We start from the raw sequence: 25,422 nt of genomic DNA, 5'->3' as shown, positions 1-25,422 counted from the left end.
GTTTTATTCATTTTTGTCAGTTCTCTCTTGTCCTTTTCCTTATTATGTATGTTTTTTTGTAATGCTTTTTTATTTATATATTTAAATTCTATTCTTCTTTATAATGTATGCATTTGAATGTAATTCTCACTGGACTTTTTACCATATAACATCATCCCATTGTAAGAATTGCATACATTTTCTTATCTCTCATACGAGAGATTAATGCACGCTGTACACATTTTTGAACGCTTCACAGCATCCAAAAATGATTCGCATTCTCACTCTCCACCATTAAGAGACGCTCCGTTTCATCGTCCCGACAACAATTCGAGCAAAACTTTTTCCCTCCGCCTCCAGTATATCACGCCCTCAGCTTTGCAGCATCCGTTCAATTAGGTCCGAAGAATTCCATTCATCTCCGTCGGACTTTGGAGCAAATGAAATTCCAAGACGACAGTGGACAAAATAGTTGCCGTTGTGCGCCACCACCCCACAAACGGCTCTTTGCCCGGCGGCAGCAGCAGATTGATGATCCGTTCCTAATCATTCGAAATCAGTTCTCTATCGTCCCGAGAAAACGGTGGGACAGCAAATGGTTTGTGAAATAAAATTTAAGACCCAAGCTGTGTGAAGAAGCTCCTTTTTTTTGAGAAGTGCTTTTAAGCTATTTTGTCCCGACTGGACGAAGAACCGACGACAAGAGGACGTGTGTTGACCTGTGGGTGTGTATTCCCTTTTAACGAATCATGTTGAAATTCAATTCTCTAGCTGGCCTCCATCCGTTTGATGATGTGGATCTGGTTCATGTGGTCATTTTTTTGCGTGTGTTCTTGCTTTCAGCCATTTATGCTCGCCATATCTTTCTCCAAAATATGATAGTCACCTTTGCTCGTTGGGAGGGGGGGGGGGGGGAGAAGGAGCCTTCAGCATACGGGACAATCTCCTCGGTAAAGCTTTTCATTCCTGATTTCATCGCTGCTGTATCAAGCCAATGTCCAGCTTGCCTATCGTGAGGCAAAATCATTCAATATCCTCCTCCATCTCCTCCCATTTCATCGCATTATCCTTACAAAAGCGGCAGCATGCAAGAAGCTTTTCGATTTAAGGGATCGTTTGGTTTTTTTTCTTCTTCTTCTGTATCCTCCTCTACTTTAGCTTCAATTTCTGCACGACAGTTTTGTTATTTTTCTCCACTCCAGGAGTGGTTTTCCATTAAAATCTCGGCTTCCTTTCTCCTTTGCATTTTTTCTTATCTCACTATCCATTGTTGGCGGATTGAGAGAGGGGCCTCGGAGAGGGTATGAAGGTTTGGATAATGATATCATAGGAAAGTGGAGAGCGGTGGAGTGTGTGTGTGTGTATCGATATGAGTGGAAATTGATCTAAATTCCTCAATTTCTAGCCATAGAGGGAGCCTGCCTCGAGTGTGAAGCAGGCAGGCACATGATAGAATGCGTTGCTGTGTGGGACTTTGACGTGCGCTGTGCCGTGCCATTGAAAACGGGCGCTCCCGTCATCGCTTTGTGATCTTTTGCTCAATGATGCGGCACTAGCTAGTACAAGAATGACACACGTGACGTTGATGGTATAGAATGTGTCCCTTTTTTATTTTCTCTTTTTGGAGGAGCGATACAAAACTTTTTATGATTAAGCACACAAACGCCGTGTGGCTACAGTAAGTCAGTACTGTTCCATTTCAGCTTCAAAACTTTGAACTGAGAGCAGCCCATTGGAAAGAAATTCCCTTCCAATAATGGCTAATTTCTCGCTACGCGACACGGTTCGTCACCTTCCCGAGGCAACAAATTGCGGTCGCGCGCCTTGCCGCTGACGGTGGATTCACTCTCTCTCGATCGAAGAAATATTCCCTTTTCGTTCGATCGATTCGTGCGAGATGATGCGAATTTAATAGAATTTTGATGGTTATGAGCTTCTGTGCCGGTGGAAGCCGGCAAAATCATAATGACCGAGCTACTACTCTACTTTACTCTACTCATCTTCGTACTGGGGAGTGGCAGAAGTGCGAACGAAGGGCAAGTATTGAAAAATTGATTTTCCTTGTCGATATTCCCACGGCGGCGGCGAACGGCTGCGGTTTGCAAAAAGCAAAAAGAAAAACCCCCGTCACTTTGAGCTAGGAAAATCGGTTCCAAATTGGAACATAAAAACGCACGTAGAGCTGCTTTTGCCGGCGGGAAGAAGGTTGTTGCTTGCTTGCTTACTGGTTCGGTTCGGTTCGATCGGTTCGAATGGTGGCGGCGCGTGGACGTGTCATTAAATTGTATAAATTAAATCACTCCACAGTCACACCCACTCGGTGGTGTGCCACAAACGTGTTAGCTATCGTCGAGGGGAGGTGTAAGTAAATTTAATAATTTAAAATGAAGCACAAAGGGAAGCTACACTGAGAAAGCTTTGCCAACCGCGACAAAAGAATCGTTAGGATAATTTCGTTAAGCAGATGTGGAGGTGGTGAGCGTTTCGATAGATTGCAATATCAAAGGATTTGCGCCTTTAAAGAGCTTGAAGGTTTGTGAGCCAGACGAAAAGAAAAAAAAATATAAAACCTTTTCCCGAGTGTTCTTATTTCCATTGCAAATGCCAGCACACACTGTTCGGTACTTCCGCAGCAAAGGCTCGCCATCAAATCAAGCACGTATATTTGAAGTGGTTCACAATCTGCCAGTTCGTTTTACGCGTCCAGACAAACGAAGAAGCATCTTGAAAAGGTAAAAGTTCAAAATTATTACGCAAACTTACCTGCAAAGGCGAATCGTTCAGGTGAACATCCTTCCTTCACTCAGTTGTTTCTCTGCTGAATGTTATTTCGTTAAACAGGCGGCAAAAGCAGAGCTGAGCGAAGGTAAGCTCGAACCGAAGAGCTTGAAGATATGAGAGCCTTTAAATCATGTTTGATGGATCGCTTGTTAGGACACAAATTCGTGCAAGAGGCGTTTCCAGCTCGCATAGAGAAGTAAGTCAACAACGAGCGAGCAGGATTTGTGTTGAAGATTTTGACGAATTCCAATAGTCCTGGTAAATCCTTCGCCGGTACGCCGGTGGTGGTTCGATATCGTTCGCAAGTGATTGTTGCGCTAAGTGTACCCGTCAAATGAACTCTTCACAAATAATGCCTAAAAACCGAAAGTGACTTTAAGCTGAGCGCTTATTTTATCAATAATTATATTGTCCGCTGTTGTTTCAGAGCCGAGGAGCCCCGGGAAAACAATATCCATTACTCAAACCAGAAGCTTTGCTTAAGTTCGCCTTCGTCCAACAACTCCTTTTCAGTGTTGCCGTCCTCTCTCCCCCAGAATAAAACCATAATGGGTGGAAATTAATCTTTCACTTGTTGAAATTAAATTATCGCCCATTTTTCATTTAAGCCCGAAACACCAACCCCGCGTAGCACCAAACTTTGCATTTTTGAGGCGAGAAATGGTCGATGGCCCAAAACTAATCACACCATGTTTGGGGGGAGTTTTTCCCCAATGGGAAGTTGGTGTGACGGGGGGAGATTTTCCGACCGTCTGCTTTTGCTCGTTGTGGCGTGAGAATGAAAACTGAATGAAAAAAAAGGATATTCTTTGCCGCCTAGCCTGGCGGGGGGTGTTGCTGCAGGAGGTGAATTGTTAATTTCTTTAGAATAAAAATCTGAACACCACGGGGATGAGATGGGTAGGTGGGTCGTGGGTTTGTTTTTGTGGTGCCCCAGCATGAGTTGTTTTTCGGTTGGTGGCCGAGCCGAGAGAAGTAAAGCACACGGGCCCCCATTGCATTAGCCGCCTGCAGCGTGAATAATTTGAAATGATTTGCATAATTTTAGCTTCACCGGTGGAAATTTCGGCCCACGACGACGGATGCGCTTTGGTGGGAATTTGGTGCGATTTTTTTTTCGGTTTGTGATGTACAAAATTTTTAATTGTAGTTGAAAAGATTTTGCCCACTGCGGGGGAGAAAAAAAGTTTGTGAGACGACACGCCTCTGAGGTGATTTCAACCATATGCTAAATTAAGGCTAAAGAAGAGCATTTTTTCGGATAATAGAACCACATTTTTTACTGACTTTCCATTAAGCCCCGAAAGAGTTCCTGAAATATAAAGAACTTTTAGAAAAAATCAACCAAACTCAAACAGCATGAAAAAAAAAAAATCGTGAAATGCCTTCCCTGGCTGGCTGCAAGGAAAATGTTCCGCAGCTGGGTACACAAAATCATAAATTTCAATCAATGCTGCATAAAACTGCAGTCGCTGGATGCAGCAGAGCCATGCGGTGCGATGTAGATTCTCTCCTTTTTTGCTAGCGTTTTGCTCTACGTTTGTCCTCTGGCGCCAATAACGCTCTGGAGAGGAGTGTGAGTGAAAAGGGAGCGTTTTTTTCGGTATTGGCAATCGCTTTGCGTGAATAATTTTCACATAAAATCTTGTTCCTTGGGGTGGAAAAACTATGATCAGTCTTTCCGAAGTTCGCTCGGCAGCTGAGATCGCGCGTTCAACAGCGTGTAGTGGATGATAAATTTATAGCTATCGTGGAAAAAGGCTAAAGAGCCTTTTTTTCTGTTCGCGTAATACACCCACAAACCTCGATTGAGACTACTTCAACATTTTCACAACCTTCATCAAATGCTCAATAGAGTTGGGGACTCCTTTTCAACATAGCAGTTTAAACAATCAATATAAAAAGGGTTTTTTGAGGGCATTTTTCCCAATTCACAACTCCCGTTTTTTTAGGTTTTTGAAAAGGATTTATTTAGCTCTTCCGTTCCGCATCGCAGGAATCGACCTACCTTAGCATTTTATTTTCGTGTGCCACTGTCCAAGGGCACCAGTAGGAGCAACAACGAAGCTCACCTTCTAGGCATGTCATCTAAACGATAATCTCCGGCGTGAAGGACGACCCTTCGGCTTGCCGCTTGCTCTAGAGCTCTAGCCGACCCTTAACGGATGCTTTACGGTACGCCACATTCGAACAACTGTTGATGGAAGGCTCCAGCTTCAGCGTTCTTCCAATCAGAAGGGGAGTTTCGAGTCACCGGCATCGGCAGCGTTCATGATTATTCATGAGATTTTAGGCTGCTCACAGATTGTTGCCGACTTGCTGGCTATTCGGTTTCGGACAGCGCGTCTACCAGATCCTTTTTCCGAAGCAAAATCTTCTGGCAGTACTGCCAGACACGCAGCCACGAAAGAGAGCGAGACAGAGAGCTTAGCTTAAGGGAAGTGTTGGTTCGGCAAAAATTGAAGTAAACAAACACTGATTGTCCCCCAAGGTGAAGTTTAGCTTCGACTTCTCATCGTTTCGGTTAGGGCAAGTGGAATCGCTAGAAGAGACGGCACGCCTGGGGGTGGCTACATTCTTGACACACAAACAAGAAGGGATGGCGGAAGAATTGTTTGTAATAAGAATTTACGTACCCGCAGGACATGAGAGCGTGTGGAGCATGCAGTTTCTCAGGACCTGTTAGACTTTATCAGGTCTACAATGGGTATTGGATTTCGGGCATGTGCAATTCTATAGAAATGCTCTGTCTGTGCTGTTTTAAGAACTATCAGACATACTTTCTGAGATATCAGAGTGCATGCTACTGAAAATATAAGACTTATTATCTCCAGGCGTCACTGGAGAATTTCTAGGAACAGTCAATTATGCGATAGGACCTAATCGGGGTGGGCGAGCGTCAGCAAAAATAAGAAATAGGTACGGTGTTGCCTCCAGGGAAACGTCATTCCTTTAGGAAGATATTCTCTACTGCAAGTTACGACCAAAATTAACCTCTGTAAGCATGTCGTGTGGTGTACTGGTAGTGATAAAAATATATACCGATACGATAGTAACCTTCACTCCAACTTTATTTTGTACGACGTTTCGGGGAACATCTCCGCTTCGGTCGGTACGCGTCAAACGGCTAGGAGATTGATTTATGACGGTACATAATAAAAGCCACTTCCAGCCCATCAAACACAACCCAACGCCACGTTGCGTCGGTGTGGTACTGTGTGGTACAGCCACGTGAGACATGCCGCGGAATGTGTTGTATCTCCCATACATGCCTTACTCCTCTCTCTCCCAACTTACTACCTTCGTCGCAGCGCGCATTGATCGAGAGTTGACGAGTTGCACTGCACCGACAATGCACTGTTCACTCGCCCTTTTTATGCCTCCGGTTTACCGACGTCTGCTATTGTCACCTCATTGCGCTGATGTCGTTACTGTCGCTGCCGTTAGTTAGCTCAATGATTGGCAGCAATTGGATTAGGTTGGATAGTGCGCGTTACCCGGAACCATTCCTAGGCAGAGTTGTAGGATGGTTGGCGCCATCTAGCGCAATCTTTCGGAAGCTGATGTAGGTAATTCGTGCACCAAGTTCATTAAACGTTGCTTCAACATTTGTGTTCCAAATAAAACATCTATCACGCATTGATTACTGTTACTGGACAGTGTGTAAGGTGCTGTTCGAACACATCAACCAATTGAACAATCTATCTTCATTGTCAGACGTTATACGAATAGTGGTGTAACGCATTTGAATTGATTCGTCCGAGAGAGAGTATCCTAAGAACCTAACTCTATAGGTTCAATGTCATTTGATTGAAATCACTCGAAAGGAAACATTTCTTATCGCCAATATTTGTACAATCTTCTTATCTTTTTTTAAAACAATGTCTATAAAAAGGGCTCAGTAGTATTCATTTCTCTTAATTTACTATCATGCCTAGCGAAGATAGTTCACCAGAATTAAACAAACTCACTCCGTTCTTTCGTTGCTATTTGCGCAGTCGCTATCACCATTTCTGGGTCTGGATATTGCTATCCAACCATTTTGGCACAAATGTCCCCTTTGCCTTTCTGGTACCAGCAACAACAACTATACTAAAGCATTAGTCAAATGGGGGCATTTTTGGGGAGCTTTTTGTTTGCTATTGCCTTCATGATACTTCACCACCACCATAACAAACGAAAGGAGGGAAGTTTTTGTCGCCGTTTTCCTCCCCCCCAACTGACGAAGCAAACGAACGATAATCTTCCTAATCATCAGCTGTCCACAAGTTGTGTTCTTACAGCCTGAGGGAACCTCCACAATTTTGTCCTGATTTTTGTTTAGGCGAGTTTAATGCTTCAATGGCCCCCCAAAGTCCGAAATCGAGAGGGGCTGAAAAGTTAGGACTTACAGGGAGGGTTATTTAGGAAGAAGCGAGGACACCCACAAACGAAACAATGACACGAGATTTATATCTTGCTTCTTCTTATTTGAGGGTTGTTCCAGAATCTGCAGCAAAGATCTGACCGAGTGAGTGTTTGGGAACAGAACAAAAACACACCATCACCGAGCCTGCAAGACGCTTGCTAGCTGTTGGAGGAGGGAATCGAACTCATTAGATGGTTTGTTGGGTCTGTTTGGTTAAAATGATGATTATGGTGGCGGTGATTAGTGCGGGTCATTTGCGATGGGGGGAGAACGACGTTGTGTATTCTTTGATTTTGGTTCGTTCTGCTTTTGAAAGGCGTCTTTAGAGCCGGGGAAACGCTATGATACTATATTTATCCTTACGGTGCTAATGAAACCTTGACAGCTCCAATGACCCTCATGTTAAAGCCTAAAATGTTGCAAATTTGTGATAAGACTGAGCATTGTGGAAAAAAACGCAATTAGTTAACAGGTTTTAGTATTGTTCTTTTGGGAGTTTTATGTCAGAATGTTCCACAATGTATTAGAAAATGGAATTTCCCAAAAGTACTTGAATTGAATTACACATGTTACGAAGAAATCTAGATCGTTCAGGGCTCCCGTCCGTCTCTGGAGATGATAGACAGCTTTTTGCTGCAAATCACTTCAAAGGCAGATTGATTCGAAGAAGCTTGACTGTACGCGCTGAGAGTCCTCAGGGGAGAGAGCGTGGATATTGTGGCTTTCACAAAAGAATCTTAAGAGTAGCCTTCGTTGCGAAAGAATCTAGAAATTCTGATCAGCTCTGGGAATTGGGAACCTTCTTGAGCGTGTGCGAAAACATCACTCTGGTGAGCTTGTCTTAAAGTGCTGCAAGTAAACCAAAGCTTCCATTACTTTCCCAACAATCCATAAACAGTATCTCGGAATTCGAAGGGCCTTCATTTGTCAGTAACGCTTGACCGGTCAACTAAACATGTGTTGCACCTTACTTCGCGCCCCAAAACCCGAAAACATTTGGTCTGATTTATAGAGCGATCTGTAACATTCTAACGAATCGCTTAATTTCTGTTTTCTCTGTGGTGCTAGTGGATGGGGTTGGTCGAAGACTGACCACCGCGACCGGACGGACATTGTGATCCGTTGAACGGCTTGCGAGTAACCGATTCGTTACTTCCAGGACGGATAGAAAGTGCTGCAAGCGTCCGGTATTGTGTGGAATTAATAGCCACAACCATCTCACCCAAACGCTGTGTGTGTAACACTGCAGGCAGCATTGACATTTACCACAAAAGCGGTAAAGATAAGACGTCCGGAACACACACACACGCTTTGCTTTCGCTTTATCTTTCGGGTTCCGTTTATAGCCACAGCCGTACACAGACCGACAATGCCTACAGCGAAGTTGCAAATGAGTGAGACAAAAAGAGACGAATCCGAAGCTCCTCGTCGTATCTTTTCAAACTTTTGAGCTTCCTTCTCGTCCTAGCGCGTTGTTCTAGCGACAAAGTTGTAAATGACCCGTCCCGTAACCGGACGTCAGCAGCGCACACTCCATCTCAGCGACAACTGCCATGTGAACTGTCGTTTCGTGCGGAAGTCAGAATACATGGTGGTTCTCAGTGTCTAAATAATGTATTCATTTGTCCCGTGTCCTGACGAGCGAGTACCATTGGACCCCCCGTTAGTATCTTCGCACCGGTTGCCGATAGTGTGGAAAACGGTTTGACATTTTAATTGAGTGCACGTGCTTCCAATTTGTCCCTTTTACGGGTAGTGCTGTGCAGGGTCGTCGGTGATATCGTCTCCAAAACTGCACCATTTGCGCCATGACATTAAGACTTACGGCCAGATGGATGTCATGTGCACTTGAAGTTGGTTGGCCCGAGCTGCAAGTGTGTAAGACGGTTGACGAATTTTCGGAGAATTGTATACAGGAATTCGCTGAACGGAGAATGTGTCCTTGAAGAAGGGAATATTACTGAGTCGGCTAGGTTGTTCTTGTGGAGAATATTTCTCGTCAGCTTGAAGTAAGTTCGTTGCTATGTTTTCCAAAGACAGAAACTATTTCAGACACTCAAAGTACATCTATTAAGTTTGTTAAGGAAGTTATAATTGATGAAATCACTTCTTGCTCATTCTACAATGTCTTCTCGTATGTTGCAATTAAACACTTTGTTAATGTTTCTCTCTCTCTTTTCCTTCTACTTTCAGGACGTACTGCACACGATCTGTCACCCAAATGGCCAAGTGCAACGCATCGTGATATTCAAGAAGAATGGCGTCCAAGCGATGGTTGAATATCCTTTTCCAAATGATGGGCTTTACTGTTTTTTTTCCTTCTCCCCAAATTTCAGCGCACGCGTGTAATCCTTATCAGCGTGCTTGATTAGTGTTTACAATGTCCTTCCATGCCACCCTGGCATTGGAGAGGATCAAACGGTGGCGGGATGAGAAAATTGAATGAATTTAGTGTGCGATAAATTGTTCGACTGGCAAAATGGCCTCTTGTGTGAGTGTGTGTACAACGCCGGGCACTGCTATCCGGTCACACGATACACTGCAACAACACAGCGGGGCCCGGCCGGGTTGTTAGATGTGCTCGTAATTTGCGCTCGTTTAATGCCAAACTGGCCGTTTATTTGTTGACGGAAATTACGCCTCCTCCCGTGACATGGCGTCGCTCCACACATCTGGGGCGAGTCGGACAAGAGGGGGAATTAAGTGGCATGCAAAAGTAAAAGAAAAACGGAAACCTTCGTGCGGGAAGACGCACGCGATAAATTTTCCCACGCTTCTCCCCCCTTTCCTACACCCACACGTTCAATTTACTTGCACGGGGGTTGGGGGTTTGTTGTTACGCACCGTTTCGCACCTCGTTGAATAGCTTTTCCCGTCGCCAGGTCGGTGTGTTAGAAGATGGAAATGCGCGGAGTAAACCACCGCGCGCACACCGGGCAAACAAATTTATTCCGCTCGAGCGGTTATAATCGGCACACGCCATCTGGTGGTCGGTGCGGTGTAAATGAAGTTTGTGGAACAGTCGCGATCGGTGGTTGTGTTTTGACGGAGCTAGGAACGTCGTGGTGGGGAATAATTTGGTACGAGAAAATTGTCACTCAAAATTAATTGTCACGAGGGGTGATATATATTTATCGCGAGCAAGGAGCAAGGTTAATTCTTTTCTCTCTTTCTTGTTTCTTCTCGCTTCGCAACATAAAGGCGTGCTTTAGGGAGGGAGGGGCGAACAAGCGAAAAATTGCCCATTGCCGCAGAAAAAAAAACATTACCATTCCCCCCCTTACGTCACGCTGTTTCGGTGTAATCGTTTAATGCGAATTTCGATCACTGAACAAGAAAGCACACGCACTCACACACACACACCTTTCATGGCAAAAGGTATGCGCACCGAAGTTCATTTAATCGCTGTCGTTCACTTCCGGCAACCGGTAGCCGCCGCAAACACACGACGGAAGATTTGTAGCCCGAAGGAAACATTGTCGTTGCTAAAGCGTTTGTCGGATGTAACAATGAGCTTTTTGGAGGGGGTTGTTTTGCCGTGCGACATTCGCCCAAGGCATCAGCTTTCCGTGGCAGAAATTGGTTATGATCGCAATTTTCCGAGCGCGGGAAGAGAATTTAATGATTGTGTGCAAGCGTCGTAATTAGAATTTATGCTCCGAAGGTGGCAAAGTTGTGCTTTTGTCATCTGACGAAAGGGGAGCTTTCTTGGGCGGCGAGGAAGAAGGTTATGTGGCTATAAACAAAATATTAATTACAGCATTATTAAATCGAATAATGTGTCTAATTTTGTGAACGATATTTTACAAGCGCACTTGTGTGTGGGTGTCATTAAGAAGGATATAATTCTTTATTGCAAATAATCGGTTTGCTCAGAAGGACTCATTGGCTGGTATTATTGAATCCGTTCGTAGCGGGAACGTACGGCGCTCGCATGCAATTCTAGGGATGGCAACACATTTCTTGAGACCGGTCCTACAACGCCGCAGTGAATAACTGTAGCAACCATCTAGTATGTTAGAAAAATGAGTGTCGGGACGTACGCCGCCGCTACGAACGGATTCAATAATACCATCCATTGTATGAAGAATTCAGAATATATATAAAGAAATGTTGTTAAGTAAAATACTCACGCAACTACGCTTGAAACCCTCGTTAGAGCCTTTCTCCTTTCGATTGCTTCATGGCAATGAATCATGAAAATGGCTCCAGCATCATCATCATCATCATCATTCACAATGATGATACAGATTGAAATCCTTTTCTGTCGCTTAACATTCGATCGTTAGGATGAAAAAGGCCCTCCTCGAAAGTGCTTACCGCGTCTTGGGGGATCTACCTTTAGCACGTTCTTATTCGCTTACTCTCCACTCCCGCACCCATCATTATCTCTGATGATCAATTAACTCAAATGAGCATCTCGCTTCAATATAAAGCAGCTCTCGGGTTTAGGCAATATTCTCCAACGGAAGCAAAACGCAGCCCCCAAAGAGGAAAATGGTAAAAATGGATACGAGCCAATTCATTTAGCCACATCTTCGCATCGTTACTTCCCGCTTGTGGAAGCGTTTGGTGTCCTGTTGTCTACGGAGTGGTAAAATTAACGCTTAACTTGCGGGATGGGAAAATGAATTCGTAACACAGCCACCGCCAAAGAACAGCCAGAGCCAGGAGAACAAACCGTCGCCATTCTCGGTGTCATCAGGAAAAGGCAAAAAAGTGAAGGAAGCAACCATTTCAAACGCCCGGTGACAACGACCGACCAACCAGTAGCATGATGTCCTGCAATGTCCAGCTTCCAGGTCCTTTCACGTTCGTTGCCGCGCTCCTTTTTCCTCCATTCTGCGATACGCTAATTGGTGGCTCATTAGTTGGCTAAATCCACCCGGTGCACCGTCTCGTGGTGCCGTGACGAGCAAATGTGCTCGAGTGGTACGCCCCCTGCCCTATTCCCGCCTGTCCTGTGCAGTAATAAATGATAATTGAGCCCATCTCTCTTTTCCCGTGTTTGTGTGGAGAGCGCAGCAGAGTGGTTTTGTTGTTTGTTTGTCGTGGTGTTTCACTTCCGTGCTGCCGCTGGCACTAATCTCAATAGTAGTTGCTGCTTCCGTGTTGCTGTGGATTCGCTGCTGCGTCGTTGGGAAACGGAACAAGCAATATGCGTACGGAGGAGGACACATTCACACTGCCGTTTATTCCTTAATAACGCCGCCGCTTGCTTCCAGCGCTTAAGCTTTAATCAGTGATAAATTATGATCATTTTTAAGGCCACGGCTGTTGCTATTTTGCTGCTGCTGCTGTTGCTGCTGGTCGCAAGAGAATGAGAGGAACGGTCTGATAATGAGCGCAGTAAAATATCGTCTTAAGCGCCACTGCAGCAGCCACTGCTTCGTTTCCACTTTGTTTAGCATATTCCCGTGCCGTGGGGATGAACAGGTGGGATTTTAATTTTTCACAGGTGAACAAATTTCCCCAGCCGCGCGCCATCGCACGGCCATGTAAATGTAGCCAGCGATGGTGCAAAATAAAAACACATTTAATAGTTTTGTGCCTGAGCGCGCTTCGGCTGCGCGCATACATATTCAGGCCTTGCGCAGCAGAGCTGCTGCGGGCAGTGTTCCGCTTCCACTCGATTCGGTTCGTAGTCTTATCGAGGGGTGGTCCCTCGTGTGCCTCGGGGCGGCGGATTTTACGATGTAATCATCTTCAAATATATGTCCCAGTGTGCACATCTCCCTTGGCGCGGTTTTTGGTGCCGGTGGTGGTGGCAGTTTGAAAATGGAAACGCGAAAACGTATAAAAACTGACTAGCCTGCATCCTAGCAATTCGATACGATTTTGTAGTGCTCCTGAAGGTGGTGTGGTTTCATGGTGCTTTGGGCTGGTTTTTTTTGTTCCTTCCGCCAAACAAAAGTCATTACAGTGGATAATCCTCGATTGTAAAACAAAAAAACACACACTGGAGTTGTGCCACATGTAATGGCTTCGGATGTTGTTACCTTTTTTTAGTTGTTTGCAGACACTAATTTTAATTACAAAATATCTTTCCTTCCTGTGTGTCGGTTCGGTTCTGTTTTGTGTGTGTGTGCCGCTCAAGCAATAGGAATAACAATGGCATTTGTATTACTTCTTTTGTTTAGCAATTTTGCTTTGTTCGCTTAGTTTTGTAGCATATCGTGCGCACACACTGTACGGGACATGCTCAGAAAAAGCTCCTTTTAACGTTGGAATGTGTGTACGGGTGTGTGTGTGTGTGAAATTTGGTTTAAAATGCCACACTCATGTGTGGCGTGTTCTGGTGCTTCACCGAGCTTTGTGTGCGATTTTCTGGGAAATTTTCGTGCACATTGGGAAAGCATCATTGTTCGTTGTATTAATTTTCCTCCTTTCTTGGTAAACGGCATCGACAGGAGAAGAGATTGGAGGAACATTTAGGGCTTGCAAGGGGTTTCCACGAAGGTTTGTCTGGATATTGTTTACACCGGTGCGTTTGCACAATTACATGGTTTGTGGAATTGGAAGCTGCGAGTCTGCAGCATTTTAATAAACAGCATGATTGTTCTGATTATCTAGCCTTTCCTGTCGATCTATAAAATCTGTTCATGAAGTTGATTGATTTAGTTTCAAACTACATTTCCACGAATTCAATTTGTAAGCTATTTGACCTCAAAACTTCGATAATGTAGGAATGAATAATAAGTTAACATACGGTTTATTTGTACTTTTAAATTATCTCATAACAATTCATTTTTCCACAAAACAGACTTTAAGAAATTCAACAAAGCCTAATAGGATACCCAAGTTTAGAGTAACGTTTTTCCTCTGCCGAAGGTCCTCTGCGCGGATTTAGGATCTCATAAAGAGCAGATTGTCATTCGTTATTGATGAGTCCTTCCGAGTCCACGAGAGTGTGTGCACTGTGCGGGTAAATGGAGCAAAATAAGTAGACGCGTCGTAAAAATGTTGACATTTTCGCTTCCAAACTAAATTATCATTTTCGTGCATCTTCGTCGCTGTGGTTTTGCTCAAACGAAGGCGTTTTTTGTGCTATCTTTTATATGCTTTTAAAGTGCAGGCTTTAAGGTTTTCCCGTAATGTGTGTGCCGTGAACGCAGCAGACAAGCCGACAAAACGCTGTCCCAAGTTGGCTGACGGATGATGGGTTGTCCTTTTTAAATTCATGATGATGATGATGATGATGTAAAAGTGTGGGCGTGTGTGAGTGGGATTTTTTGTTTGTTTGCACGACTACTAGCTCAATTCTGTTGAGATTAACTTTACGACGCCAGTTTTGTGAATATATTGCAAATTGTTTGCTCAAAAATGGATGACTCGTGTGCCGTACCAAGGACGAAGTCACGAGAAAGTGTTCAAATTGCCCGAAATAACGTGAACATTCGCATAACTTGATCAAGCTCTACCACACGGACCATTTATGTATTGGAATTTTATCCAAATTCTTGGCAAAAACGCGCATCGCATCCCTGCAAAAGCGGCAGCTCAAATCCTCAAGAAACACCACCCCGAAAATGTGTCCTCATCAGCGTTAATTATGTGCAAAGTTATCGCAAGATTTTACCGAAAAACGATCACGAAACTAAATTAGTGACCCTAGTAGTAGCACGCTCGATAAGGCAATGGTGCTGAAAACTGCTGACAACTTGGGTAGTGGTGGGTGGCCGCAAAACGCTGTGACGAACTTACCAAGAGAACATACAACATATCGAGTTTTGCAAACTTCTTGGAACGACCCCGAAAAGTCAGAAGTTTGCCACCTACTCCTCCTGCCTCAGCAACACAACACAATGGTTTGGAAGCGGCAGCTTGGCTCAGGCACAAATGTGTGTGTTGGCCTTCTCGTGTGTTAGCAACGACGATGCCGGCGCATGCTTTCCCGGAAGCAACACAACTGCCAGTTCGGCGGCGAATTGGATGCTAAGGCTTTGATGCCTCAGCATCTAAGATGGCGGCACGGGCGAAATTTGAACGCTCGTTTAATTTTACTATGCTTGCCCCCGTCTAACCAGCGGCTCTCGGGTGTGTGGAGCCTTCTGCAGTGATATTTTGGAGACTTTGATCTTTGTTGGCTAAATCGGTACGGCTCACCGGCTGCTCCCGGACAATGGTTAAGCCCTCGGAGACATTAATATGCGTCGTTCTATCAAAACAGAGCGGTGCAGGGGGGTGATGTGCTCCGAGGACTCGGTTGGGCTCTCGGGCGTCTACGACACGGTGTACGCTTTCTGCCTGAAAAATTGCCGATTAAGCTGTTCTCATTTTCCGCTCCAACAGCCGAAAGGGTCTCCCGAGCTGTTTGCGTGAAGTGTTCAGCTAGGAAATCATCCATGAAAAGCTCAGCGAGCCCACAAGGCCCTCCCCCACCCCTTGGGTGGTTTAATTCGGAAACAATTTCCTTAAGCCCCGGAGCCTGCCCTATTCATGGCCAGTTTTTTGGGGGCGCTATGGGACTATTATCGAGTGTGCTAAGAGCTTGAAATGGTCCGATTTTCCGCCCTGCCGTCTGCTAGCCAACTGTTGGGCGTCTTTTAACTTTTTGATGTTTGCGCCTCGCTTCTTCGAGGCTTAGGCAGCGCTGTTTGTAGTGTGCGGAGAGTACGATATTCAAGGATTCTGAAGACGTTGCAGTTGCTAAGGGTGAAAATTTAACACCATTAGCTGGTTTGGTTGCCTAGAATGGGTGGAAGCGGGCAGAAAAGTGTTAAACATTAACACAGCAAGCAGATGAAAGGATGCAAAAGCAAGGGTAGCAGAGGGAAGAAGGTTTCAAAAGGTTGTTAGTTTGCTCGTTGCTTATGATGGCCCTCGTCTGAAGTATGCTTGAGTGATTTTTCTCAAGGCGTGTTGTGCTTTGAAATAGCGAAGAAAGTATGATTGAATCATGCGATGAATTTCTTAGTTAAAGCTTAATTTGACTTAAATAATCACATTCAAGTAGTGCTCAAACAACGATATAAGCATGTCTTTTCCTTAACCAAGATCCGGTTTTCGGCCTCTCCCCCCCCTGATACGTTCGACAGCATAGAGTCAGCGACGCGCGCCAAAGACAGCCTGAACGGTTGCGACATCTACTCCGGCTGCTGCACACTGAAGATCGACTACGCAAAGGTAATTACGCCCGAGCCGATCCCGTAACTCGCCTCCCGTCTCTTCCCCGTTTTCTTAATCCATTCCCCTTGACCCTCACCCTCTTCCTACTAGATGTATTTTTCCTTTCTTTCTCTCTCTCACTTTCTCTCTCTCTTTCTCTAGTCAAACTATTTTCCCATCCCGTGCCTCCATCTGGCTGTACTTTTGTCCGTATTTTGTTTTTTTTCTCCTTTGCTCTTTTTTGCTTCGAGTTTCTCGTCTTATCCTTCCATCCAAGTCCCTCTTAAACCTCTCGCAGCCGTATCCTTCATACGAGTCCTTTGTTCAATCTTTTTTTCATTCTCTCTCTTTCTGATTACCGAACGAAATAGAATCGATAAAACCGTTCCCTCTTTTTATATCTCTCTCTTCAGTAAAACTTACTCAAAAACTCAAAAATGTATCAAAAAACCACTCCTTTCAACTCGCTCGCTCGATGTATCGTGTGTTTTGATTGTGTTTGTTCTTATTTTCTTTCTTTTCTTTTCATTAATTCTGAAATAAAACTGAAATCGATAAACATGCTCTACAGTACTACAGATAAAACGTACGCATTATATTGCAAATAATATAAAAATAAGCATACAGAAACAGAATTTATCAGATTTTCCCCCAAAAAAGACTACTCAAGACAATGGAAATTTGCAGTTTTACCATAAAGTAACGACTTTATTCAAATGACAAATATAGTGCGACATTAGTTTCTTTCACATGTTTATTTCTATACCTTTAGCTTTCTTTATCTTTCTTTTGCCGTTGTAAAAAAAAATAATCTATCTATTCCATGTAAGAAAGACTAGACAAACAAACATACAGAAAAAATAATCATAGAACTGTAAAAAGTAAAACAAGAGCAACATATCATCCCTCCCGTGGTTTAGTTGTTTTGCAATAGTTCGATCGAACCCATCGTTGCCTAGTTCTCCATTCATTGTAGATTAAATGTCTGGAACGAATCTCACCTAATGGCGTTGTATTGAATCTCACACACCAGTAATAGACGCTCAGAAAGTAGCCGAGCTCCGACTAGTTAGCGCAAGCGGAAGTTAAACTGTACATTTTTTACTCTTCTTTTTCCCCTCCACAATGAATGGATGTTTTTGTCTTTCCTCATCACTTCCTTCTTACACATTCTGAAATGCTCCTGAAAATAGTACTTTTTTTAATTTGTTAAGATAGGCTGAGGCGCTGCAGTTGCATTTTTACACTCGTCATTCCAATCCTCATACTCTCCCTTTTAAACAAATAATAAACGACAAAAAATAGAAGAAAACAACAAGCAAACTACTAGAGTGTGTGTGCGTGTGCCTGCAGAAGCAAGTTTTCACACCAACCCCCCCCCCTCTCTCTCTCCCATAAAGCCGCCCCCACCCTTGCCCCACTGTCTCCATTTTGTTCTACTCGTGCTCTTATTCCTGTTCTATATTCTACAGTATAAACTTCAGCTAGACATAACCACAAAACAGATCGAAACCGAGAAGATATTTATTTTTCCATTGTTTTGTCCATTTTATTGTCTTTCTTTTCTTTCCGAATCTGTCGCAAAAATATAAAAACATATCGCAAAACAACCAACGAACGAACAACATTGCAACATTCAACTTACAAAATTTACATTCACATCGCTCTCTTTCTCTCTCTCTCTTTTCCTCTTTCTTTTTTTCTCTTCCCTTTTTGCTCTTCTTACCTTTTTATCCATTTTCTATTCTTTTTCTTAAATTACAATCTACTTTCCATCCTGCCTTTTTCTCGTTCTCTCTCTCTCTCTCTCTCTCTCTCTCTCTCTTTCTCTCTCTTTTTCTCTATTTTACTCTCTTTCAATCCCCCTACCTCCCAACGGTCCGGTCCAACCACACCGACCATTCTTCCTCAAATACGCCTTCAACAAACCTACTCTAATACAAATTACTCTTACTTCTTCTACCACCACCATATTCGTCTCACCACATGCAAAACAACAACTGCAACAACATTTGGCAACAACCAACCAACCACCACCACCACAACAACAACAACACAACCAACAACACGGAACACGGAACCTGCTCCTTCCTCCCTTACGTCCTCTTCACGGGAAATCATTTCGGGCATCAACTCACACCTGCTATATATATATAAAATAAAACAACCAAAATATCTGCTACCTGCACGGGTAACGGCAACAACTACAACAACAACATCATCAACAACAACTACAACATGATCTCAACAACATCAAAACAAATTTATCTATCGCCTTTTTAAAATCTTCCAACCTTCCAACAACAAAAAACATCAACAACAACAATTTCATCAACCTAAAAACTCGCAACTTTTGCAACAACAACAAAAAAAAAATGAAAAAAAAACTGCCAATGCAAAAATAATACAACAACTACAACAACTCCAACAACTACATCAACATCAACAGCCAGAAAAACTCAATGTTTACAAAAACGACAGTGACTCCAGTTGGGACTACACGCTGGGTAAGGATGATTTCTTCCTTTACTTTGTTCAAGTTTCTTTCTTTTCCCTTTTTGAATATTCTCACATTTAATTCCTCCTCACCCGCGCCCACCCACCCACTCACCCACGTTTTTTTCCCCCCCTTACATCTTCTTCTAAAAAAGTTCTAAAAACAAAACCGAAATGAAGTTCCAAGCTCAAATTAAACAAATATTGTTATTACTACTAAAACTACTACTACCACTACTACCTCACTACCCCACTACTATTTCCTTTTTGCTCTCTCGTCTCACCTTTTTTCTGCTCATAGTGTTGTGATTTCTACTGCAGTTTGTAGAAGAAGTTTTTTCTTTCGGTCAAACTTGTTTCTTTTTTCAAACAACCTCCCACCTCAAACATCCAACCTTCCCCCCTTCCCTTACTATCTATCTGTTTTTTCTCCCGTCTCACCATCACCACTACCACAACTGCCCGCCCACTGCTCTCACCAATTCGTGCTCACTTTGCATTCGTAACGATCGTCGAGTTCGTTGCCGCTCAATCATGCCTTTTTGTTGTGTTACTTCGTTTCTTGTTGATTTTCTGGTCATATTGGATATTTTTTGTTTCTGTTACATTTCACGAGTTTTGTTGCCCCTGTTTCATCTACACTTTGACACTTATATGTTGTTTTTTTGTTATTCTTTGCATCTTTACATTTTGCACGTTTCATTCTGTTCGTGTTTTACATATGTATGCTATCACGTTTCGCATCTTACTGCTATCGAGAAGGGCGTTGTGTTCAATTTCGTTTCAAACACATTTCTTGGTAGTAGAGGAGTGTGTGTTTAGTTTTATTGCCTAGCGCTAGTGCCTACGAAGGGAAAAAGTATATTTAAAAAAAGGATAGCAAAACGGTATACTCTCCGTGCTTCGGAGAGAAGATTTGTATGACAGAATTGTTAAAGCATGCTTGATGTTAGCTTTCCTTTTTGTCTCCTACCATCTGCAGCCCATGTTTGTTTACAGGTGTCCGTGTGTGCCACGCGAGCTCAGCAGTATTACGCTCACACCATAGTTAAGCTTTAGCAATTAAGATGTTACGCACAATAACCGATGGTATTTTCCATGAAAATAATTAGATACACCAGTTGCCGATTGAACTTATTGCCTATTTTAAACCAACAATAAATCTATCTTCGTCAATCTGCCGGGAGACGGACTCGTGGCACCCGCTTTAAGAGTGCGTTGATGCAAAACTTCCGACTACAACCGAGAGAAGAATACCCGAACTGACAGCGTGTTTCATGTTTCAATTAAAATGCTTCACCGACAAGTGCTTTATTGATTTAATTTGCTCCGCCGATGCGAACGTCACGCGGCTGTTTTGTCTTGTCCCGTCCAGTGTGTGTTTGTGTGCGCAGATGGTCGTCCGCGTCGTGTGCGTAGCCTCGCTGCCCTCGCGTTCAATTAACGGCGATTCAACGGCCGCTAGAAATTGATGCACATCCAGCAAACCAAACCAGCCACCGCCGCCTCTCCACCGTTGCCACCACAAAACATGGCAAAAGCGAAATTCGATCTTGATTGAGCAATTAATATCGTGTGCATCGTGTGCGCAATCGAGCTGGATTGTTTTTCTCCGACATGCACATATACTCAGGGGGTAGTGGGGTGAGGTCGAGGTGAGTCCTCCGTAGGGAAAACGACCGCGTGTGTGTGTGTGTGTGCTGTTGCTGCTTAAAAATAAATGTTACCAAATGCCGAAGCGCGATGGCAGAGCCCGCTCTAGCGCGCGCCATGTTTACGTAATGAGCGCGGTACCGTGCGGTCACAGAAAACGCGCGGGGGGGCAAGGCGAATAATCACCAGGAATAACAAACAAATATTTCACTGAATAATTTCACCCAGAGAGCGTGAGAAAAGGGGGGTGGGGTGGGCGAAGCGGTATCAAAAACTAGAAGGATGCAACGGGTTCATGTGCATTTGGTTAAATTAATTGCCGTCGCGTGTCGATTGGAGCGAACTGAAATGCAGGAAGCGTTTCGTCACGTTGCGCTCTCCCCTCGTCGCCAAAGACCCGTGACAAGAAGAATTGGTTTCAAACCTGGTCCTGATTGATGAACCAGGGGGGGAGGCAGAAATGCAGTTTTAGTGCTCCCGCCAACTCATACACTGCAATTTGTACAATTTTTGTTGTTGTGTGTGTTTCGAACGATCGTTTTGTTTTCAATTACGCTCCAATTTATGTCGTCTTTATGGGGTGTGCACTATGATGTGACAGCTGTCAGGCTGGCACTGGATGAATGCTTGCCACAGTTTGCCACCAGATGGCGCAGACAGCGCAACCAGTTTACCGTGCCTACACTACCACTTTGTGTACATTGTTTTTCGCAAACGCAATTGATGCACTTGCCCGTCGTAAATTGTATTCACCCACCCCAAATATCCCATTTTCCGGTACTGTGAGCGCGCGGCTGTGTGTGTTTGAAACAATATCGTCTAATTTTAAACGGCCATCTCCACACATCTAAGCAAAACCTTCACCAGTCAGCTGTCAGCAGTCAACAGCAGCAGCAGCCCCGAGAACCGAAAGCGAACTGCAGATGAACCTTTGATCGCCAGACCGGCGAGATGACAGCTTGAATGACGAAGTCATCGTAAAGGAGATTGATGTTGGGTGATATTTTCGGGGATGGGGACATCCCTTTGCCACCGAGAGACAGAGAGGAGAGGGTCCTTCGCTCTGTCAAACAATGTGCAACTTCATCTCGCGGCGCAAAAGAAAATTCCACTCTTCGCTACGGCGCTTTGACACATTTATGCTGAAACGGGGGGCAAAATGGAATCCCTCGAGAGGAGGAGGGAGGTTGCCGTCGTCCTTGAGCCATGTGCGCAAGACCGCCTACCGGACCTGGAGAAGCATAACCTCAAAAACCGATAATGCCGGAAGGAGAGCCCCTCCGACATGGTTCACTCGACATTGACGTAACGTAGAGCATGTCACAAAATCGCGCTTAGACACAACCCCCGTTGGTTAGTGTCCGCTGGGAAATTTGCTTTTATGGTTCCGGTTTTGTGCGGTCCCTTGTCTTTCGCACTGACGCCACCACCACCATCTTCATTGTACAACTCATTACGCTTCGCGGATGGATGTCGTCGTTCGGGGCCCGAGTTGTCAATGATGATTAATCTCACAGGTCCTTCCCGAAATGGGGAAAACACATGGTACAAAACACGGGCAATGGGCACGTCTTGTGTGTCATTTTCCAGGGGCTGTTGTTGTTGTTGTTGTGGAAGGCTTGCCTTATCACATCGATGTCGTTCTCTTGGAGCACACAGACAGAGGCAGCCTCAACCCTAAGTTATGTTTGGTGGACTGTTTTTCGCTGACGTGAGAGCACTTCTTCTGATCAGCAACACACACACACACACACGAGCGCCGTGACGCGGGCGACCATCGTCAATCGTTCAGCAGGCACGAATTTCGACCCAGCTTGGAATTCAATTAGAGCGCAGCGCAAACGTGACGGGATCGGTTCGAATTTGATTAAATTTTGAATGGCGGAGATTCGCCACTACATGTGTGTGTAGGTTCTATATTGAGTTGCTATGTTAGGGGAACGGATAACTTTATTGTGGTTATGAAGATAAAGTTTTGGAATTATGTTTTCACATTGGAAGGATCATCATCTGAAACGGAACTCATTTTCCATGCCAATCGTGTTAAATTGCCAATTGAGAAACCCTAATCCATCGCTCGGAGAGTACTCATGAGCGTTGGAGCGATCTACTAACACATTGATATGATCATCTTATCAAGAGCGCCTATTGCGTTAAAGTAGATGTTTGTATTCACAGATCGTTTTAGTTACAACAAGACACACCAAAAAATACAAAAATAAAGTCCCTTCCCCCACCCAGTCGCCCGATCGGCCCAAATCCATTGACCGTAATTTGCCAGCTCTCTCGCCGACGCTTTACAACCCTAAAATTAATCGGTCATTAACCTCTCCTCAGCAGTCGAACGGTTAAATGCAACCACCACCACAACCGATTCACGGGTTTTGTGTTGCAATTGCAACTCATGCGAAGATCAGGTTGCAAACGCGAAATTCGAGCCACTGTGTCCTCTTTTGTTTCCCAATCGGCGGCGGCGGCGGCGGGTTTACTCTACCCAAAACAATGCATCAACAAAACCCACCCGCCAGAACACCTATCAGTGAAACAAAAGCGTAACAGTGTGAACATGGTGCGCAAAAACCCGTTCGTGTTCGTTTGCGCCACCCCGCACCGCTTTTCTCTTGACCCGCCGCGGCACGGGGTGGGAATGTGAACTATTCAGAACGAGCATTCCACGCGTGGTGAAAATTGGGGTTAAAAAGGGGTTGAACCGCTGCCACCACCACCACCACCGCCACGAGTGTGAGTGAATGTGGTGACGTTCGGAGCACTCGGTACTCTTGTACGCAATGCGTTGTGTTGTGTCGTTGCAACTTAAAATAGGATTCGGGCCGGCCTCGGAGGAAAGTCTTCTACGCCGTCCTCGGCAACAGGTACGCTGAGATGTCGTAACGCTGCCTGATAACGGGTTGAAGGCAATTCGTTACCGAGTGACGCGTACCGAGCAAGTTAAAATGGCACACCCTTCCCCGGATTTCGCTTGCTTTCTTCCGGTTGAAGTAGAAAATTGCAGAAAGTTTTTGGAGAACCAAAGAGCGTAGTTTACGCGAATTTGTGCCCTCCCGATGTAGCGCTAACTTTTCTATTCCAACAAACTCACTAAAAGTTACATCCGTTTGCAGTGGGAAGTTAGGAAGTAATGTTCAACCAGTAGGTAGTAGCTGGCTGGTGCAACCCAATAGCGTAGCTCGATGTTTTCCAACGCTTCGGCGCTCTGTAAGTGGTTCGAAGGGAGGGGAATCTTGATTTTTTCTGCTTGGCAAGGAAAAAAGTAAGTTGCCAAAGCACAAATCTGGCGACGCCGGTAACTAATTCCCCAAGACCAAAGTGTCCTTATGCCGTGTGAAAACTTTGCACTAGCTGTTGCACCTCTCAGCTGCTGCCGAGTGCAGTTGTAAGAAGCTGTTTGCAAGTATCGGATGGTTCACTGCACTCGGTCAGAGTGGTTCAATCGCTTGGCGCACGTCGTTTGATTTCCAGTGCGATTCGTATTCGTTTCCAGACTTGATCGTCGGCAGCTTTTGTCGACGAAAAACGAAAGTTTCGATTAGAAATGATGTGTTTTTCTCTCTCAACTTTTTGCTATGTTTTTTTTCCTACTCAAAGTATCAAAAAAGCTCATCGATCAAAGGGCGATGGAAGCGCCTGGTCGTTTTCTAAGATGTGCGGGTGTGTGTTTACCTTTCATTTCTGACTTTGCCGCTTCGCCTCGTGCTCGAGCACAAGATTGACCTTTGGCTACTGCAAACATTACTCCAGCTCTCTATCGGAAATGGGTTTACTTTCAGTCCTTCTTTCTTGATAATAGAGAAAAGTTTCCTATGACGCACATTACTAAGTTCCATTTTTCTCCATTTTTGCTATCCTCGTATGACGCGTTGAAGGGGCAACACCAACGACAGAAGGGAAAGATATGATAAATTTATGACCGTAATCGACACTCAGCCTCTCGATGTGCCCGTGTGCTTGGACACACTATAAAGTGTCACCCTAAATCAAATGAAAACAGCTCGTAACAATCGCAGACGGTTGTTGTAATGGGACAGTTTATGAGTCACGCTGCCCACCGCTCTTGTTTCCACTGTAGTTGTTGCGGGAAATGCTGCAGTACGATTTGCTTATGGTGGAAAATTTCATTGTTGAGGGGTTCGCACTGTATATATATTGATTTAATTTCGCACATTATCAGCACCGATGCCGACGGTCGCTGTCGTTGTGTGTGGTGTGCCCTTTGGCCCCCAACCCAGAGGGCAGTAACGATCGAACACAAGTTTAAATGATGTTTCCCTCGCCGAGTGATGATAGCGAGCCGATGCAGCACTCTCACTCTCTCTCTCTCTCTCTCTCTCTCTCTCTCTCTCTCTCTCTCTCTCTCTCCGTATCGAAGAGCTGGCGCTAAAATTAAGTGTAAATCTGATTACCTGAGACCTTTTTTATGGTGTGCTGCGACGCTGCATGGGGTGGAAGATAAGGGGTTTCTGCTGCGCTGGTGGGAATTGTAGCTCCAGCTGCACCGCGCCGGCAGTTGTTGAAATAGGTCGAGAGGGAATTAAATAAAAGAAGGAAAGGTTTGCTTGTGTTCCGTTGTTGATGGGATTACTGATAGGTTGTTCGTTTGTGTTTGGTTGGACAACGAACAAGCGAGTGTAATTTGTTGACATCAAGTGAGCGTTATGATGCTGGGTTCAATTTACAACGGTTTCACTGTAAACTTTACCTCAAAGAGAGCTTAAAGTCGAGAGTCGATGTGTTTAAGTATACAAAACCAATAAAATGGAAAAGAATGAATATATAAGTGAACGCAATTTTATTACCTCTTCACAAGTCTTGCCTTCCACTGTGCAGCCCTTCAAGGTGGTGTACAAAACCTTCAACAGACTATTCTGATAATAAAACAACGGATAACGACGGATGCTTGTTTCATCACCTGGAGCTCCTTTCGTTTTGTTTTTCTCTCCTAGTCTAAATGTACTGTTATTTTTGCGGTCTTTTTCATG

At 44.5% G+C, this 25,422-nt stretch overlaps 1 protein-coding gene across 22 annotated transcripts in view; it reads left to right on the top strand.

The window, feature by feature from the left end:
- The window catches only part of LOC1280613 (heterogeneous nuclear ribonucleoprotein L), a 175,039-nt gene that overhangs the window by 111,384 nt on the left and 38,233 nt on the right, over positions 1-25,422 (top strand). For 19 of the 22 annotated variants that reach the window (XM_061658899.1, XM_061658909.1, XM_061658908.1 and 16 more), the window contains 3 exons: positions 9,362-9,447; positions 16,198-16,294; positions 18,726-18,783. In XM_061658899.1, the coding sequence (XP_061514883.1) occupies positions 9,362-9,447; positions 16,198-16,294; positions 18,726-18,783 (241 nt within the window). Of the gene's footprint in view, positions 1-9,361; positions 9,448-16,197; positions 16,295-18,725; positions 18,784-25,422 lie in introns of those variants that run through there. The other 3 variants (XM_061658913.1, XM_061658912.1, XM_320470.5) reach the window with 2 other exon arrangements.

Source organism: Anopheles gambiae, chromosome 3 (assembly GCF_943734735.2).
Source record: "Anopheles gambiae chromosome 3, idAnoGambNW_F1_1, whole genome shotgun sequence".
In the NCBI taxonomy this organism is placed as follows: domain Eukaryota; kingdom Metazoa; phylum Arthropoda; class Insecta; order Diptera; family Culicidae; genus Anopheles; species Anopheles gambiae.
Note: the sequence above shows the minus strand (reverse complement) of the source record. Positions and strands in the feature narration are given on the sequence as shown.